This window comes from Hyaena hyaena, unplaced genomic scaffold (assembly GCF_003009895.1).
Source record: "Hyaena hyaena isolate Hyena2069 unplaced genomic scaffold, ASM300989v1 scaffold_80, whole genome shotgun sequence".
In the NCBI taxonomy this organism is placed as follows: domain Eukaryota; kingdom Metazoa; phylum Chordata; class Mammalia; order Carnivora; family Hyaenidae; genus Hyaena; species Hyaena hyaena.
The window spans coordinates 2179175-2196908 of record NW_024080712.1 but is presented as its reverse complement, the minus strand read 5'-3'; the positions used below and the strand labels follow the sequence as shown (position 1 = coordinate 2196908).

Below are 17734 nucleotides of genomic sequence, written 5' to 3'. Positions count from 1 at the left end.
GTATTTTTAAAAACTGACACCTTATTCTAGAACTGTTATAGAATGTGAATTAAAATAGGACACTTGGTGATGACCTAAAAACAGTCTACAGTACTGGAACGAAATTGACAATTTAGGATGTTATGAATATCAGTGAATGAAAGCAGCCACAAAACACATGGATAGGCTGCTTGCTGACAGGCTCGAGCCCACAGTCTGTGGGGAAAGGTGTCCCTGCTCCATTAGCCTCAACCCCCCGAGCCCCGCTGGTGCTTGGCCTACAGGCGCGCTGGTGGCGGAAGCTCTCCAGCCAGGCAGAGTATAGTGAGGCCCAGCTCTGAGCTCACGCTCGAGTCCTCAAGGGCTCAGCCCTCGAGCCTTAGTGTGAAAACTAGGTGTTCCAGTTTCTGTATTTGATACTTTGATATGTGAGGCCTTGCTGACAGCAGGGCGGCCGCCCCTCCCAGGGTGAGCTAATTCCTGGAGAGAACAAACACCGTGGGACAGTGGCCTTCATAAGGAAACAACCTCCTCCTTTACAGGGCTCCTTAATGTCTGGCCTCTCTTCCCGTGCCCTCCTCACGCCAGGACGAGGTGACTAGAGACAGCCTCTATCCAACAGAGCCTACGGAAACTATTCAAAGAGGCCAATCTTAAGTCGGCTTCGACTACCTTATGCCTTCCTTCCGCCAGAAACCCCAACAGGCCATCGCCCAGGATTTTTCCTCCTCCCCTCTGCCTCTTGGGTGTCCCTGGCACTTCCCTGTGTGGTCCTGCCTTCCATTTTCAAGGACCGTAGTATGATAAGATTGGTTTTTCATCTCCCCAGCTCTCAAAATAAATAAAATTTTAAAAAAGGGAGAGGGGCATCTGGGTGGCTCAGTCTGATAAGCATCTGATTCTTGATTTCTGCTCAGGTCATGATTTCATGGTTCGTGAGATCGAGCCCAGCGTCGGGTGCTACACTGAGGGTGCGGAACCTACTTGGGATTCTCTCTCTCCCTCCACCTCTCTGGCCCTCCCCATCTTTCTCTCTCAAAATAAATAAATAACTTAAAAAAAATTCTTCTTTCATGATAGTCATTTGACCATACCTGATTAACACAAATCCTGGTACCCTGGAAACACTCAGCCTCCAGGGCTTGAGGGAAGGCCTGCACCTGCTGAAGCTACGGGAGCTGAGAGGCCCCGCAGAGTGCGGTCCACAGATTTGCAGTCTAATTCTCCAGCGGGCAGTTGCGTGGTGTGGCAGGGGAGCACTGAACTTCACTGAGCCTCACTTCATCTGGAAAATGGAGAGGACAGTGTTGTCATCAGAGACCTCTGGGGAAGATAAACGACACACTTGGAAAACACATAGTCACAGAGCACTCATAAGTATCAGTTCCTTTCCAGACCATTTCCCACAGCTGTTCGCCTTTATCTTTTTATGCCATTTAAAATATACTAATTTCACATTTTAGTCAATATTTATTTAGCATCATTTACCTTCATGCCTTTATACCACTGCCTAAAAGTAGAAATGTAATACAAACCATAAAGGTATTTTTAAAAAGTTTCCAGGAGCCACATTTAAAAAGTTAAAGAAAAGGTGAAATTGCTTTTGGTAACATACTTTTGCCAAATACATGGAAAAGACTGTCATTTCGACATGTAATCAATATGAGCTTTGCACAGTGGCAGTATCATAGCCAATGAGGTTTATCCGAGGTACAATTATTGCTAATTGAAAACTTTTCCCGACATGTAATCAATATGAAAAATTGAGTTTCCATTTTTTCCATACTACGTTTTAAAAATCTGTTGTGTATTTTACACGTACAGTACCTATCAAATGAGACATTACATTTTCAACAAAAATACCTGATTCCTATTTTACTTGCAAATGTAGATACACGTACCCAGGTCATTCCAAACATTCTTAAAAGTTTTCCAATGACTGAACTCAGTTCTTACATTTAAATTCAAACTAATTGAAAGAAATAAAAAAATCCATTTCCTCAATTACAGTAGTCGCGTTTCAAATGTTCGATAGCTTATGGATACCATATTGGACAGCATAGTTTTATACCATTTGGAATATATTTGTAACAATCTTTTATTTTAAGCACTGCTTATCTTACCAATGAACTGATTCCAATATTCTTAAATGATAATATTGTAACATTTGATCTTTCCACTCTATAATGCAACACATCATTTAAAGTTGGTAAGATTTTACCTTTAAAAATATTCCTATCATAGCTAAACCGCCTTCCTCTAGTTGCTGCATCTTGAAAGCTTTGCGATGTGACTGCATTCTGATGCACCATGTGCAGCTGAAATAAGGATTAAAGAAGGATTAATGCCTGACCATACAGGATTGATCCAAAATAAATCAACAGCCTTATTCAATCTACAATATTGAAATATGTTTCCACACCCAAAATAAAACTACTGGGAAAAGCATATGACAATCTGATGCAAGAGGAGACAGAAATAAAGAAGAGAAGAAATTTATGCAGGATCAGGAATTAACATTACTTTCAAATAAAGGGGTTTCTATGACGAGAAAAAGATTTATATAGCAGAGTGGATAATCTTCCAGTGAGGGATCAACATCTGTTCATTCCCATCTTGATTTGCAGGAAACCCTACAGTCCACAATCCATTTGCATCAAAGGCAGCAAAGGTGCTTATCTTGAGAGAAGCAGATCCTCCCTATGGAAACTAAACGGGAGCCGAAGACACAGTTTTTTCTTTGATGGATAACCACTCAAAATGTATTTCCTTCTATTTTTAACGTAACATTTAAAATTAAATTAGGGGAAAAGTTGTTTATTTCCTTATGTGCTCCTTATACTGCCTACACATTATTCCTCATCCATCACTCATGACCTTTCTGTCATTGCCATCCCCCGAGCCTCCCAAGTGAGGCAACTCTACGATGCGGTTAACTGTTTTCTCCTCACCTGAAAAGGCATCCATCTCCAAGTCCTATTGCCTTTTGTAGAGAGTAAGATGGAGTCACTCGTGTCAAGCAGGGGCCCGCGTAATGCAAGAATACAAGCAGTCAAGGGTACTAACAACCGGGAGCCATCACCGAGACCGGCACCGGCTGACAACACACCAGAACTGATAAGCAGCAGAAGCAGGGGAGGTGTGCGGACGTCCGAGACTCATTAAGTCCCTTGAAAAGGGGGAGGGTTTTTGCAGCAAAGCGTCGGGCTCCCCAGACACGACCCCTCCGTGTCTGAGCCCCTCATACGGCAGCTGCCGCCGAAGGCTCTGGCCGAAGGGAACGGAGAGCCTCCACTGCTCGAACAGAATAAGCGGTGAGGGCCGAGGGCGGACCCGGACCCGGACCCGGACCCGGACCCGAACCCAGGCCGCATCTCAGTCGTGCGCCCACAGACAGACTTCGAGGTGGCTCGTGAACTTCCTACCGCCTGCGTTATCTTGTTTGTCGTGTGCCTTGTTTATGTCCTGCTCTGTGTGGCGGGTAAGAGGCCAAGTTCACCACGTGCTCAAATATCACTGGGTTTGGAGTCTGGAACCTGCCTTCTCATTACGTTAACCCTGCTTTATAATTGAGCACAGCTGGTGCTGTGGAAAGATCTAATTCATGTGTGCCCCTCCATAGTCTCTTCACGACAATTTTATTTTAGAAATGGTTTTTCAAAACTTGTGCTCTCTCTCTACTTCAACTGCTATAGCTTTCATTTAAGCTCCTAGCATCTCACACTTGGATTTATCTGACTTGGTGGACCTGCACTACTAACTGGGTTGGTCTCAAAAAATAAAGCAACTGACTAATTAAATGAAACCATGCTGTCACTCTGTTGTGTAAAAATAGCCAGTATCTGGGGGCGCCTGGGTGGCTCAGTCGGTTAAGCGTCAGACTCATGATTTTGGCTCCGGTCATGATCTCACGGTTTGTGGGTTCAAGCCCTGCGTTGGGCTCCGTGCTGATGGCGTGGGGACTGCTTGGGATTCTCTCTCCCTCTTTCTCTGTCACTCCCCCACTTTCTCTCTCAAAATAAATAAACTTTAAAAATAAAATAATAAAAAAATAACCAGTACCTGATGAACCTATTTTCTGTCTACCCTCCTATGCTTCAGTGATCATCGTTCTTCCTGCCTCTTCCCAAAATGCACACTCTGCATTATGGCCACTTTGTTTTTGGTCATTTTCTAAACATCTGCTTTTGCACATGATTTTCCCTTAGTCTCCAATACTCTTGACAAACTCCGGTTCATCCTTCAATACCCAAGATAAGTGTCCTGATAAAGGAAATTTTCAACATTTACCAAGGTCAAAATGACTCAGCAAAGCCTCAAAGGATGGGCTCTATTTCTGCCCTGAGCATACATTGTACAATGTCTTTCATCAAAGAAAATAATCAAAAACGTGCATTCTGAACACAAAAGACCAGAAACAGTAATAAGACACCTCCCTAGTTCTTATGAGATTAAAGTCATACAGCCCTGCATATACTAGAAAGTTAAGACCTGCAACTTCCTGAAAAGTTCTTTGTCTAATCATCTGTAACTTCTTTTAAATTTGTAACTTTTCATGAATCTAAAATATAGAGAAGCCTACACCAAATGATCCCTTACCAGAAGCGCTTTCTTCTTTGTGAAGATTGTGTATCCCAGGCAGCTTCCCTCATTTCAGCTCAAATAAAACTCTCTTCCTTTTTTTTTTTTTTTTAAAGAAATTCTAAAAGGTTTGTTCATTTTGCACTGACACCTCTCTTTAGCGACATCATCGCAGACTCTTCTGAGGAGTCTCCATCACACCCTCATCCGCGGTCTAACAGCACTTATAAAAAACCCTTTCTCAAATCACACTTGCTTTAAAATTCTAATTTCGTGTGTGCTCTTCTCACTAGATTTTGGCCGCTGGCAGGTCAAGAATGTAGTTAGTATTCCCAGCACTTGGTGCCATGGCTGGCACACAGTTGGCACTCAGTAAATAAGGGACAAATAAACCAGTGGGTGACAAAATACACACTTCTTATTGGGGGACTAAAAATATAAAATGCCTTTTTCCTGCCTGACAATCCTTTTGCTCTGCACTGCAATGTTACCATTTAAAATCTGGCTAAGTAGTATTCCTATTTAATATAGAAGCTGTCTATAAAGTCAGCAAGCGGAGAAAGGCTGGCATATATTCAACAAACACAAATTGCAAATTTCAAATAAAAAAAGTACAATATATGTAATTTCAAATAAAAACAACTTCAAATAAATAATTTTATTTTTTTTATGTTTATTTTTGAGAGAGAGAGAGTCAGAGCGTGAGCAGGGGAGGGGAAGAGAGGGAAACACAGATTCTGAAACGAGCTGTAGGCTCTGAGCTGTCATTACAGAGCCTGATACGGGGCTCAAACCCGTGAACTGTGAGATCATGACCTGAACCAAAGTCAGACGCTTAAATGAGTGAGCCTCCCAGGCACTCTTCATATATATATAACCTTAAATAAAATTTCAAATATAAAACTTAGCTATCTACCTATCTATACATTAAATACCATTCAGGCCAGTAGAAGGAAACATGCCTAAGAATGGAAATGGACCCTGCTCATACACTCACCCAGCAATTCCACTTTTGGGTTTATACCCAAAAGAATTGAAAACGACTTCTCAGAAGGTATCTGCACACTCGCGTCCATAGCAGCATTATTCACAAAAGGCAAAAGGTGGTTGCAACTCAAGTGTCTTCAGACAAGTGAACAGATAAACTGTCTATACGTATGATGGAATATTATTCAGTCTTAAAAAGAAGGAAACTCTGACACATGCTGCAATGCGAGTGAGCCTAAACGACAGTATGCTAATTGAAATCAGCCAGTTGTAAAAAAGACAAACACTGCACGATCCCACTTACAGGAGATACCCAGTAGTCAAATTCACAGAGACAGAGTAAAACGGTCCTAGCCAGGAGCTGAGGGAAGGGGAAAATGGGGAATCACTGTTTAAGTGGTATAGTTCCAACTGTGCAAAATGACACGTTACGGAGATGAACGGTAGCGCTGGTTGCATGCCAGTGTGAATGTACTCAACACTAGCGAACTGTATACTAAAAAACGGTCAAGATGACAAATGTCACGTTACACGTATTTTACCACATTGAAGAAAAAGAGAAGTGCGCCGAGTCCCATGCCACCTCTGAAAGAGGTCCACAGTCCCACGGAGGCAGTGTGGTGTGGCCTGTGCTCACATCAAACTGTCCCCTTAACTCCAGACAAGACCCCCCAGTCCGACCCTCACCTGACTTATCTGTAGAAACTTCGAATTCCACGAGGAAGGAGTACCCGTTATTCCAGACATGGAGGCAGGTGGTCGGGTCGTAAGAGATGGTGAGCGGTTTTAGGGCCGGATCATAGATACTGTCCCTCCACCGGATGTTGATGGGCGACTGGCGCTCGCCCGCCGGGACCAGGTCCACGCTCTCCCAGAGCGGGTGCACTAGGAGAAAGCACACCGGGGCTATGTCGAGACGGCCAGCGTCTGGGACCACGCGTGAGGCAATTCCAGTGGTGGGGAGTGTTCGAGGCCCGTGGACTCGACATCTTAGCCACCGGGGAGGAGAGGGGGCGGGGGCAGGGCTGAAGGGCTGACTAAGGCAGAGGACAAAGCAGGTCAGAGGGCACCTTGCACGGGCACAGCCTCCCGCTGCTCTGTCAGATGCGAGAGCCTCGGTCCACCCGCCAATTTCACCCGAACCATGTGCCCCCCGCTCTTGTGAGAACAGTAAGGCGCGTGCAGATTAGCACCACGTGGAAGGAGGTATCTCAAATGAGCTTCTTTCATTATTGATAATTTTCTGAGCCCCACTTGCCAAACCAGGTTTACATACAAATACAAATCAATGACATTTTCAATAATGAGTTATTTCCAGAAAAGGAAATGGGGGAAGAGGAGGAAGAATTTTTGGAAAGCAAATGTTGAACCAAACATTGTAAGTTTTTAATCGCTTGGCTGGCAGAAGTAGACTTGTGTGGCTTGCACCTGTAACTTAGCTTGCAGTTTTGAAGCTCTCTGGATTATTGACACAATGCAATATTACAGGCTTCCAACCAGGATGGGGTCAACAGTCTAGGGTTTTGGCACTCATGAGTCTGACGATTACAGAAGGTACTGATGAATCTGGGATGGAAAAGGAGTAATTTCTTCTTAGTCTGAGGTGTGTTAACTTTACGGATAACACTGTCAGTCATTTTACCAGCGAAAAAATGGTGTTTTTTTGAGAATAGCAGAGAATTACAATCTGGGGCAAGCTATGGCTAAAACCATAGACAAGTCTAGAGAACAAAGGAGGGCGATGCTTTTTTATAGAGGAAAGGAAATTGGGAAGGCTGTTATAAACAAAAAGTCCATTGGAATAAACTAGGAACTAGATGTACAGTGGCTTCTCATTGGCTGAGTTGTGAGTGTTGCTCACTGTCTGGGCTGTTGTTAGGGCAGAAGAGAGATCTTTCCTCAGGCTGGTATAGTAAAGTAGTAGTTAAAGTAGTATCCAGGCGCAAGGTTTATCTTTTCCAACTGGGTCTGCAACTGGGCAGGAGAGCTCCCCCTGGCGGCCCCCTGATTCATTCTATATAAAGGTGTATATGTACAATTTGTCTCACACAGACACAACACAACCCTGATGATGACTTTTCTAAAGAGTCAAATACCAGGTCTTCATGGTAAGTCTCTGATAAATCTCAGTGGACTTCCTGTAACACAGAGCTGCTGAGACATCCATGCATGATGGCTAGAACTATGTGCATAATTTGGGGTGCTCCAGTTCTGTGCCCTTTAGAAGCACCACGGACGGGTGGAACCAAGACTACTAGGAAAACCAGAAGAAATGTGAATCAAGATCAATCATTACCAATGACCCTCTGAGCCTCACCCCACTACTAAGAATGAGCCTAAGGATCTGAGAAAGTGGTAAGGTAGCTGCCACTCAGTCAACCCACCGTGTGTATAGCAGGTTCACAGACACCTGTTTTCATTAAAAAAAAAAAAGACCCAGACACTTGCCTCTAGTTACCTTTACAAAGAAGATATTTTTTCTGCGTGGGTATCTGTTAAAATCTATAAATTCAAAATCCTAGCCTTATGGGGCTTTGGGAGTTTTTTGGTGGTGGTAGGGGGCACAAAAATGACATGGAGAGCTCTCCTGAGAGTAGAGCAGGGTTTGTCAACACGGAATGGTGCTGTCCTAGAAGACACCTGGCAATGTCTGGAGACACTTTTGGTTGTCACAATTGGAAGAGTGCTACTGACATCTAGTGGATAAAGGCCAGGCATGCAGCTTTTGAAACCCTATAATGCCCAGAATTCTAAGACTTCAAATGTCAATAAAGTTGAGAAACTGTGGTCTCTGCAAGTTCAGGGTACTCTTGTTTTTACTACTTCTTCCTACAAAGCAGCACCATCTTATCTCTGGAATTTTGTTTCGAAAGCCTAAAACAGAAAATGCATTTGCCTGGTAAAATATTTATACAATAATCTAATTAAAATGTGAATTAGAAAGCAACTTGTAGGAGTACTGACAATACTGACTCCATCTTTGGCCCTCCATCTTGTTCACTGACCTCTCCTGGGACTACGTGTTCTGGGCCCCTCAGAGATTAATATTCATACCTTAGACATGCCAGCCAAGGCCGGAATGTGGGGAGGTTATTTTCACCTCCCACGAATCACTTAGAGATAACAGAGTCTCTCCCCGCTTCCTGACTCACGAGATGATGCCACCAGGTCTGAAAGATGTTAGCTGCCAATTAGGTGCATGCAAACCCTTTGAAACACATGTGAACCCTCCGACCCCTACACTGTCCCCCAAGAGTTCCCTCGCTCTGTAAAATCTGTGGACCAAGGTCAAGACTTTGCAGAGAATAGCTATGCCTGGTCTGGACCGTCACCAGCCCGATACTCTGCACTAAGTTACTCCAAACAGAACTCTGTAACTGTACGGAATGGCCTGTTTCATTTTCTGGTCTCACAGTGCCTTCTCAGTTTGGGGGAAACTTTACTATCCCTCCCCCACCTTGTAACACCAGTAAGCAGCCCTGATTCGGTTGTAGGATGCCTGGCACCGAGAGACTCAGCCGCACCTTCCCCTCTGAGATACGCAGACTGTGGTCGAGGAGTTGAGAATCCACACTCTTCAAAACCAGTTCATGAGGGTCTCCGGTAAAGCCCAGGCAAGAAGGGGACTAACAAGCAGATCCCCAAAAGACAATCCCTCCTTTCACCCTGACTCGTCCCCCACTCTACTGAGGAAATGCCCAGAATCTACTCTCACCCATGTGAACACCGGCCCCCAAATCCCAGGTCTACCCCTTCATTGCTCTTTTATGACCGTGATGCTCCTATCAACTGATGCCCTTCATGTCACAAGTTCAGCTTCTGGAAGGTTCCTTCCCGCACAACCTCCTCCTTTGGGAACCTAGACCATACCCCCAATAGGGGCCTTTTGCTACTGTTGACTTAGCAAAGCCAGCTTTTCCCAAGGGTTTGTTTTGCAAAATAAATGGCTGTGAAGGGTAAATCCACATTTTTGGTACTTCTTCCTGCCAAGGGCAGACCACCCCCAAATGTGCCACTTGGGCGTATTATTTTAAATTAAGTTACTTAAGAAATAGCCAGTGCAAGGACACTCGGAACCCCCTTTGCCTCCAGAAACCCGGAAATAAATCTCCCATGTGAAAGGTACACTCCCTGCGTGAGGAGGTAATGACACCCTTATCACCAGAGACAGGAAACAGCCACGAAGGCTGTAGAGCAAGCCGTGCTACTGTTACTGATTTACTGCGCCAGCCCAAATCCTCTGCAGAATTTCTTACTAGTTGAAGCTCCTGAATAATACATCTTCTTGGTCCTGCCAATTCCCCACAGACTTATTGTTTGTCTAAACAGTATAAATGCTGCCTGCTCTGGTGATTTCTTTGGGTGACAATTTTATTATTGTCATCATGAAGGTGTCACGAATATATCGCTGACGAGCAACGAAGTCCCTTTAGATCCCACAGAGAAAATGTGCTCAGTTTTAGTTCTTACTTACAGGTCTAGTCTTGGCTTTGACTGATTTTGTGCTTGTACCACCGTGTCTCCGGCCTCAGGAGTGTCCCTCTTTCACCTCCTGAAACACAGAAAGCACATTCCTAGCTCAGTCCTTCAGTGCCTGCTCCTCCTCCTCAGAAAACAATCTCCCCTCATTCAGCTAAGGGCTGGCTCCTGTTACTGGCTTGTCATCTCTCCAAAACAATGTCACCTCCTCACCTCTCTATCCCTTATTATATGACCCCCCTCTTTTTTTTTTTTTAAATCACAGCATTCTGATCTTTTCCTTCAAAACACTTACTACACACGTGTAATGGTGATTATATGCATATGTGCTAAATTAGCTGCCTCCTTCAGTGTTGTATAAGCCACAAGAAGAACTGAAGTCTCTCTTAACCACTGCTTGTTCACTACACATAGAAGATAAAGAACACTGTTGGGAAGGTTCCAGTCCTCTTTTATCTTCAAGCCTATTTTATCTTTATCTTTAAGCCTACTTCTGATCACATTTTTTTTTAAAGGATCTTTCAGGTTTATCTCTTCTTTACCTTGCCCATGACCAACAGTTGAGTTCAGGCCCCTACACCCTGGACTTCATACATATCTTTTGGTCTCAACACCCTCTACCATGTTTTGCCATCTACTAGTTTCCCTAAATTACCACCAACATGCCGTTCCTGTGTTAAAGCTGTAGGTCAGGTCCTACTTTCTGTGTCCAGGGTCAAGGTTTTCCTATTAGGATGCCACCTCCGCCACCTAATTTCCTTTCTCCTCATTCTTCCCAAACTCTGGTCTTGCCCTACTATTCCAGAACCTTGCCATGCTAGTCCCCTTGGTCATTCAAAGTGAGATACACTATGAATGTAAAACACCCACTCAGCTTTGAAGATTTAGTACAAAATGGCGAATGCAAACTATCTCAATGACTTTTACATCAATTACAGGTTAGAGTGATAATGTTTTCGGTATACTGGGTTAAATATTTTAGTCAAATTAATTTCACCTGTATATTTCATCTGTGTATTTCCTGTATAGAATTTCACAAATGAACAAATCGGTTTTTCTTTCAGTTTTACTGAGATATAATTGACATACTATTTGTTCTTCTTTTAAGTGTTTTTATTAGAAAGCATCATATTACTTGAATTACATGGCTCGCATTTGTGGCTTGTGTTATTTATCTACTGGACATTGGTATTCTACACGTTCGTTGGTTTTTTCTCATGTGCCCTGTTCCCGTCCTTTTTCCTGAGCTGTGCGATTTCCTCATGTGATTGAAGATCATCCTAGTAGGCCGAGGGCTTAGCATAGTGACAGGTACATGGGGACAAGCCCCCTCCCATATGACACTGTTATGGATGATCACAGAACCACAAGTTGTCTACTCAAGCACGAGGGCTATGAAAGGCACTCTGATGTTGAGCCCAGGTAACCACGGCATACACGTGCAGTAATCAGCACAGGAGACTAAAGCCCTCAGTTCCTGGGGGGGGCGGGGAGGGGTGTCAGTCTGTCAATACTAAAATAAACACACCATCTTAAAGACATCAGTATGTTGAATTTTATACCTTTAAATTTCATCTGTCTGTAAACAAAAACAAAAATTAAGGAAAACCCCCACATTCACACGAACTTTAATAACTAGAGAAATTATGACTATACGCTTTTTTTTTTTTTCAATTTAAGCTTCAGACCACAAAATGCAAATGTAGAGAATAACCCAGTCTGAGTAGGATGTGTGTCTACTAGTAGGAGGCTATACCCAGCAACCAGAAATTTAAGACTCCAGCCACTTTATTCTAATGAGAACAGTCAAAGCTGGAGGGAACAAAATAAAATAAAAATAAAAATATATTTACGAAGCAGTTACAAGGCAATGCAGCATTTAGCTAGATCGGCATCACTAATGAACTTATTTCTTATGTGCAATTTACGATCAAAGAAAGGAAACCTGCAGAGGAAAGGTTAAGAAACCTGAAATTTTGAGGCAAGGCAACATTTGAAACTCTGCGTTAATTCATGGAGAATGGTGGGAAATATATAAAACGTACGTAGCCGTTTCATTAAACACATCTCTCCATCAACACATGTATTAACCTCCTCCTATAAACTACGTGGTTCTTTACCAGGGTGACTTTGTCCCTTGGGATATCTAGAATGTCACTCAACAGCTATAGTGCACACTTGACCTGCAACAACACAGAATGGCCCATCCCCCACGGCAGTAGTGGCTCGCGGACAAGCCCTGCGCCGCGGGGATGACAGGTAGCTGGTGCCTCAGGAGAAGAACGGGACGCGAGAGGGTTCCGGAGAGACCGTCCGCTGCCTCCCCAGATGCCGTACTGACAGCACAGCGCACACTGGCAAGCTGGTCAGCTGGAATCAACTCGGCATTCTGTGACTCGGGAAAGAACATTCCAGAGCGCGAAGCCAGTGGCCTGCTTGCGAACACCAAGATGCAACTTGCAGAGCGTTAAGGTTCGCGGAAAGAATTCTCGGTCTGTGGCTCGGCGTTAGTAAGACGACCAGTGCCCACAAGAACAGCACAGAACAGGTTCCAAAGCACCCGAAACCGGGACAGCTCCCGCGTCCTATTTCCGCACGGCATCCTTCTAACATGTTCAAATGAGTCGAGAAGAGCACTCTCCGACCCTTATGACGGTTTTGCACCCTACGTGTATCAGGTCATCACACCCCATGCCTTCGACTTACACGACGTTATGCGGCAACTACATCTCAAGAACCCTGGGGGAGAAGAATTTCCACATTTACTTGAGAGACAAAGAGAGAAACAAGTTGCTGTTCGCACGGTTAAGGCACAGAACCTGCTCTGGAAGCCCCCGACAGCACGTGGAGAAGCAGCACACACGTGATGGCCAGCAAAGCAGCCTTTCGCTCTCTCTCGAAGGCAGCGGGTACTCACAGGCTCGGTTCCGGGCTTTGTACGTGCAGGTGTAGAGGCTGCAGGGCCGCGCCGGCAGGAAGCTGGGGATCTGGAATCTTCTCCACGGTGACCTGCATGGAGAGGCCTGCAGAATGGCCCTCAGGCTACTCATCACCACCATGCTTAGCCTGAAATCTCGATCAGGCCCCAGTAATGTGCAGGAAGCCAGCAACCTGCAGGGACGAAACAGAGGGGGTGAAGCTGTGAACGACTGAGGGTGACCATCATCGGAAGCTGAGTAGGACAACAACATTCGGACTATGAACACACATGGCGGGGAGGGGTGAAGGGGGAATGAGTCAAGAGCTAATCCACTCCTCTTCCTCAAATTCATTCGTCACTTCATTGGCAGGATCTGGATGACTGACTCAGGAGCCCTGCCTTTCCTTTAGGGTTGGCAAATATTAGAGATCCAGAGAAACCATTTTTTCTTTACCCACAAGAATGAAAAGACCGTTTACAGTAGTTTCTTCAAACAAACAGAAAAACATTCATTCCCTGAAAATCAAGTTGGATATCCAGCATGGTATTTATATATAAGAAGTTATATATAAATTAGTGCTCCAAAGATTAATGCTCCTTCCAGACGGCCTGAGTAAAAAATTGGATAAATAGATTAAAAAAAAAAACAACAACATCGATCTGTATGTGGATTGCTTTTAAAAAAAAAAAAGAGCAAGGATACATCCTGTCAAAATAGTCAGGCGCAGTTTTGAAATCTAGGCTTAAATGCTCTGTGACTCTTTGCCAGTTTTATGCGTAACAGTATATTCCTCAATCATGGGGGAAAGGAGGTTAATCCTGAACTAATCTGCAAGTAGATTCGATGTGAATATTCATTTCTGACTGCACTGATGACCTCTCTTCCCCTCACATGCTCCTAGTCAAAGTCCCCGAAGACCATGCTTCCCATAAGGGTTCAGAAATTACGATATTAATTTTCACTGCCTCTTTCCTGCCTCCCCCAGCCCCATAACGCCTCACCCATTTTTCTTGAAAACTCCTAACCCTATACCAAGTAGGCAAACAAGGTCAGAAACGAACCTTTTTTTTTTTTTCTTGGTTACATACTCACTCCAGCATAGATTTCAGAGTGTTTGCAGTGATTACTCGAGATGCATTCTGGCAGTTATTGGAGACGCCATCTGAGCAACCATGAGTGACGCTTGGCTGCGTGGCGCTGTGCCCCCGCCGCCCCATGTCCAGTGCCTGCTCCTGCCTGGGCACCAGCCACCCGGATGCCGGCTCTTCCCGCTCCCCACGCTCCCTCTGGGCTCCCTCTGGCCACAGGGCCGGTGCAGATGCTCCTCCTTCCCTGGAGCACGCTCCCTCCATCCCCGCCTGGTTCATTCCCCTCTGTCTCCAGGTGTTCCACCCCAGCATCACTTCCTAGGAGCCTCCCCTGCCCGGGCCCTCACCACGGGGCCTCCCTCACGGTGCTTCCTGCAGTCGGATACCCGATCAGGAATGTACTTTAGGACGCCATCTTCCTGGCAACGGAGCCCCGTGGCGGTAGGGACCGTGTCTGTCTCTCTCACAGCCGCATCTCTTCATGTCTGGCACCTGATGGCCACGCAGTGACCTGGCCGCACTTCCTTGGCGACGGAAAAGGTGTGGATCTTAACTTCAGAAGCCGCAAGCTGTGAAGTGATTGCCAGCATGTTCTCAGACAGTACGAAGGGTTTTCCTTTTCCTAGATGCCACCATCACCCGTTTGTGGGGGCATTTACACTCCTGAAACACTTTCAAATGGCTGTCATTTAAGGGAAAGGCCCCATAGCCCTACCCGTAGGACCTGAAGGCCCCCGAAGTTCTGCCCGATCTGAAGGAGGAAATTACCTAAGTATGAACCGAAGCTGGTCTCACAGGGATGGGAGTTCTGCCATCAGGTCAACATCCATCGTCATTTCCTGTGTTCCAGCCACCATGCTGGGTGCCGGGGTGCAAAGCCGGACAAGGCACGAACTCTACCTTCCCGGCGTGCAGTTCGTTTCTCCTGCTCGGAGCCTCCTGAAATGCACATCATACTGGAAGGGAAACCGGGACTGCTCAGGTTCTGCCTTCAGCCTTTTAGCGGCCTCTCAACTGTCTGGCAATGGACGGGGAGGAGAGGTGCCCAATGTCATGAACAGAGAAACTGAAAGGGCACTAAAGGCATGTGTCACTTACAGACTGCTACTTTACTTCTGCATACCATCTTTCTGGGAAGAGTGTTACGTAGAAGAAAGCACATAATGACCCCTGGCAATGCTGACCAAGAAGGCAGACGTTGATTTTAATCTCCTCTCTGCATGTACATCACTATTAATTGGTTGTGAACTAGCTCTTCTCCCCTATATTGCTGAATCAACTTTGCCAGATCTGGGCTAGAGGAAAGAAGGCTACGCCCAAAAAGAAGGAGACAAAAAGACATCACTCCTGATCTGTGTCCAGTGAAAGCAGGAGGCAGAGTTACTTCCTGTTAACTACCCTGAAAAGAACAAATGAGGGCTCCAGGCAAAACCCTTTGTAAGCATACACAAACCATGTGCCAGGAAAAGTACTGTCAAGTGAAGTGTGAAAAACAGCTAGTCTTGCAACCTCATGCTCTGCATTGTGTTACATGCATCACTTTGCCAATGAACACACTGAAGTCAGGAAACGAAAATGCATAGTGTCTTAGCTTGGGCTGCTAGACCAAAATACCATAGACTGAGTCGCTTACACAAAAGACACTTATTTCCCACAGTTCTAGGCACTGGGAATCCAAATTCAAGGTTCTGACCAATCAGTTCCTGGTGAGAACCTGCTTCTAGCTTGTAGACAGCTATCTTCTGTGTCCTTACATGCTGAAGAGAGAACAAGCTCTGGACTCTCTTTTCTGATAAGAACCCTAATCCTATCATGGAGGTGTAAACCTCATAACCTAATCCAATCCTAATTACCTCACAAAGGCCCCATCTCCTAATACCAGTCCACTGGGTGCTAGGGCTTCAACTTATGGATGAGGGGGGGAGGGGAGCGGGGACAGATACATGGACTCCATAACACATAGTAAGAGATGACCAGATTCACAGTTAAGGACAAAGGGGAAGCAGAACGTAAAGTGACTTTCTGGGGCTGAGAATGAATGAATGCTTCCCAAATTAAAACGTACACACCTTCGATGTTGCACGTTTCCCAAGCTTGAGAAGAAATCACACTAATAATGAGTTTCCAGTAGCCTCAAATAGTAGCTTTTAACTCATGCCACAAAGAATCAGACACATCAACAAACGTTTGTATTTTGTAGGTTCTTGCCTCTCCAGATCCGGGGCAGGGCACAAAAGAAAAAAGAGACAACTGTGTAGAGAAGAGTCAGATAGGTCCACATGGCACAGCTATGCTGCTGATTCCCTGCCTCGGCGGTGGTCGCGAATCTGTCCTTAGCTTCTAGCATGATCAGGGTAAAGAACAACAATGCAGATGTGAGTGAATCCCAAATGACTGCGCCTCGATTTCTGGAACTGCAACCCCCATCTCTCAAAGTCTCTGAGACAGTAGTTCTACCGTTAAGTGGACAGAACTCTAATAGGGTGTAGATTAAGACTCTCACAGTGGAGAAACAGGGTTAGAGTAGGGAAAAGGCGATTCCCGGTCTCCTCCTCTGCATTTTACAGAAAAGCCCCGGCGGGCCTGCGGCCATCCTCGCGGAACCAGCAGCTTGTCGCAGCTCCAGGGCCCATCGCAGAGCGTAGTCCTGAGAGGAAGGGTGCCTGTTGTCTCTAGCAGGGCGATATGTACCCCCTACCCACCATGCTCCAATCGCCGCCCGACCTTACCCGAACATTTCGCGGAGCGCGGACCCCTTCCACTCGGTGCCGGAGAGACTCATGCGCGCGGCCATCTTGGCCACGTCCCGTTACGCCTCGCCACGCCCCTCACGCCGTTCACGTCATTGCGCGTAACACGTCCCGTCCCGTCGCCCCGCCCAAGTCTCCGACAAAGCCCTTTAAGTCCTGCCTTGGACCCGCTCACGGCGTCGGAGCCCGAACCAGCTCTCCATCCACCCAGGGCCGCGGTCCGCTCCTGTTCCCTGCCCTGGCTACCCCTCTGCCATCGCTGTGGGCCTGCAGCCGCGGCCACGCGCCTGCGCGCTAACATGGCCCCGCCTCTGTCCTACGCCTAAGCCCACCCCTCCTTCAAGCTGGATCTTCTTTGTCACGCCCTCACACACGTCTCGCTCCCCGCACGTTCACGGTACGCCCTTACGCTCCGCCTACATCACGGCCCTTCTTCCTGTTACGTACTTGGCGTCCCGTACGCTACTCGGCAGCCCCGCCTCTCCACAGGACTTGTCACATGCTTGTCTTCCGGGTCACTCATTCCCCTGACCCCCACGTCCTTCTCCTATGCCTACGTCCCTGCTTTCCTCTCTGGTAATCCCTCTGCCGTCTGCCTGAGCGCACCCCTCCCGCAGTCTGGACCGACTCTGTAGTGCCCTCACAAGCGGCCACGCCAAGCCCTTCACTCACTGAGCCCTGCCTTTTCAGGTTACGCCCCTGGCCTAACGCCACGCCCTTCCCGACTAGGCAGTCGCAGACGCTTCTTCCCACGGCTCCAGACCCGCCCCTCACGCTGGGTCACGTCCTTTCCCGGCCTTCCGCGCTCTCACGTCAAGGCCAATCCCTGCCCTGCGCCCACGCTACAGGCACCACCCCGCGGTCCACATTGGCCACGTTCATGCCGCGCATGCGCATTTCCTGGCGTTCCGGCATAGCCCCTCCTTGGGTTCTCGGGCCCTCTCTTTTG

At 46.4% G+C, this 17734-nt stretch overlaps 2 protein-coding genes and 1 pseudogene across 4 annotated transcripts in view; 1 reads left to right on the top strand and 2 right to left on the bottom strand.

The window, feature by feature from the left end:
* Nucleotides 1-1168, bottom strand: part of LOC120232893 (carbonic anhydrase 5B, mitochondrial) — a 103490-nt gene extending 102322 nt beyond the window's left edge. For both annotated transcript variants that reach the window (XM_039233871.1, XM_039233877.1), the window contains exon 1: nucleotides 1074-1168. The gene's annotated coding sequence lies outside the window, so the exon portion shown is untranslated. The remainder of the gene's footprint in view (nucleotides 1-1073) is intronic.
* A 476-nt stretch (nucleotides 1169-1644) lies between these two features.
* LOC120232944 lies at nucleotides 1645-1804 on the top strand (annotated as a pseudogene).
* A 4541-nt stretch (nucleotides 1805-6345) lies between these two features.
* Nucleotides 6346-17220, bottom strand: LOC120232894. Of its 2 annotated transcripts, XR_005528672.1 has the most exons (4): nucleotides 16765-17220; nucleotides 12944-13137; nucleotides 10022-10099; nucleotides 6346-6432 (listed from the first exon to the last, which is right to left on the bottom strand). XR_005528672.1 is itself a non-coding variant. In XM_039233878.1 (3 exons), the coding sequence occupies exons 1-3, from the start codon at nucleotides 16827-16829 to the stop codon at nucleotides 12701-12703; spliced, it is 324 nt and encodes a 107-aa protein (XP_039089809.1). In that variant the 5' UTR covers nucleotides 16830-17220; the 3' UTR covers nucleotides 11683-12700. The 2 variants fall into 2 exon arrangements, 1 of the variants encoding a protein (XP_039089809.1); XM_039233878.1 differs by lacking the exons at nucleotides 6346-6432; nucleotides 10022-10099 and adding an exon at nucleotides 11683-12765.
* Nucleotides 17221-17734: the final 514 nt, after the last annotated feature.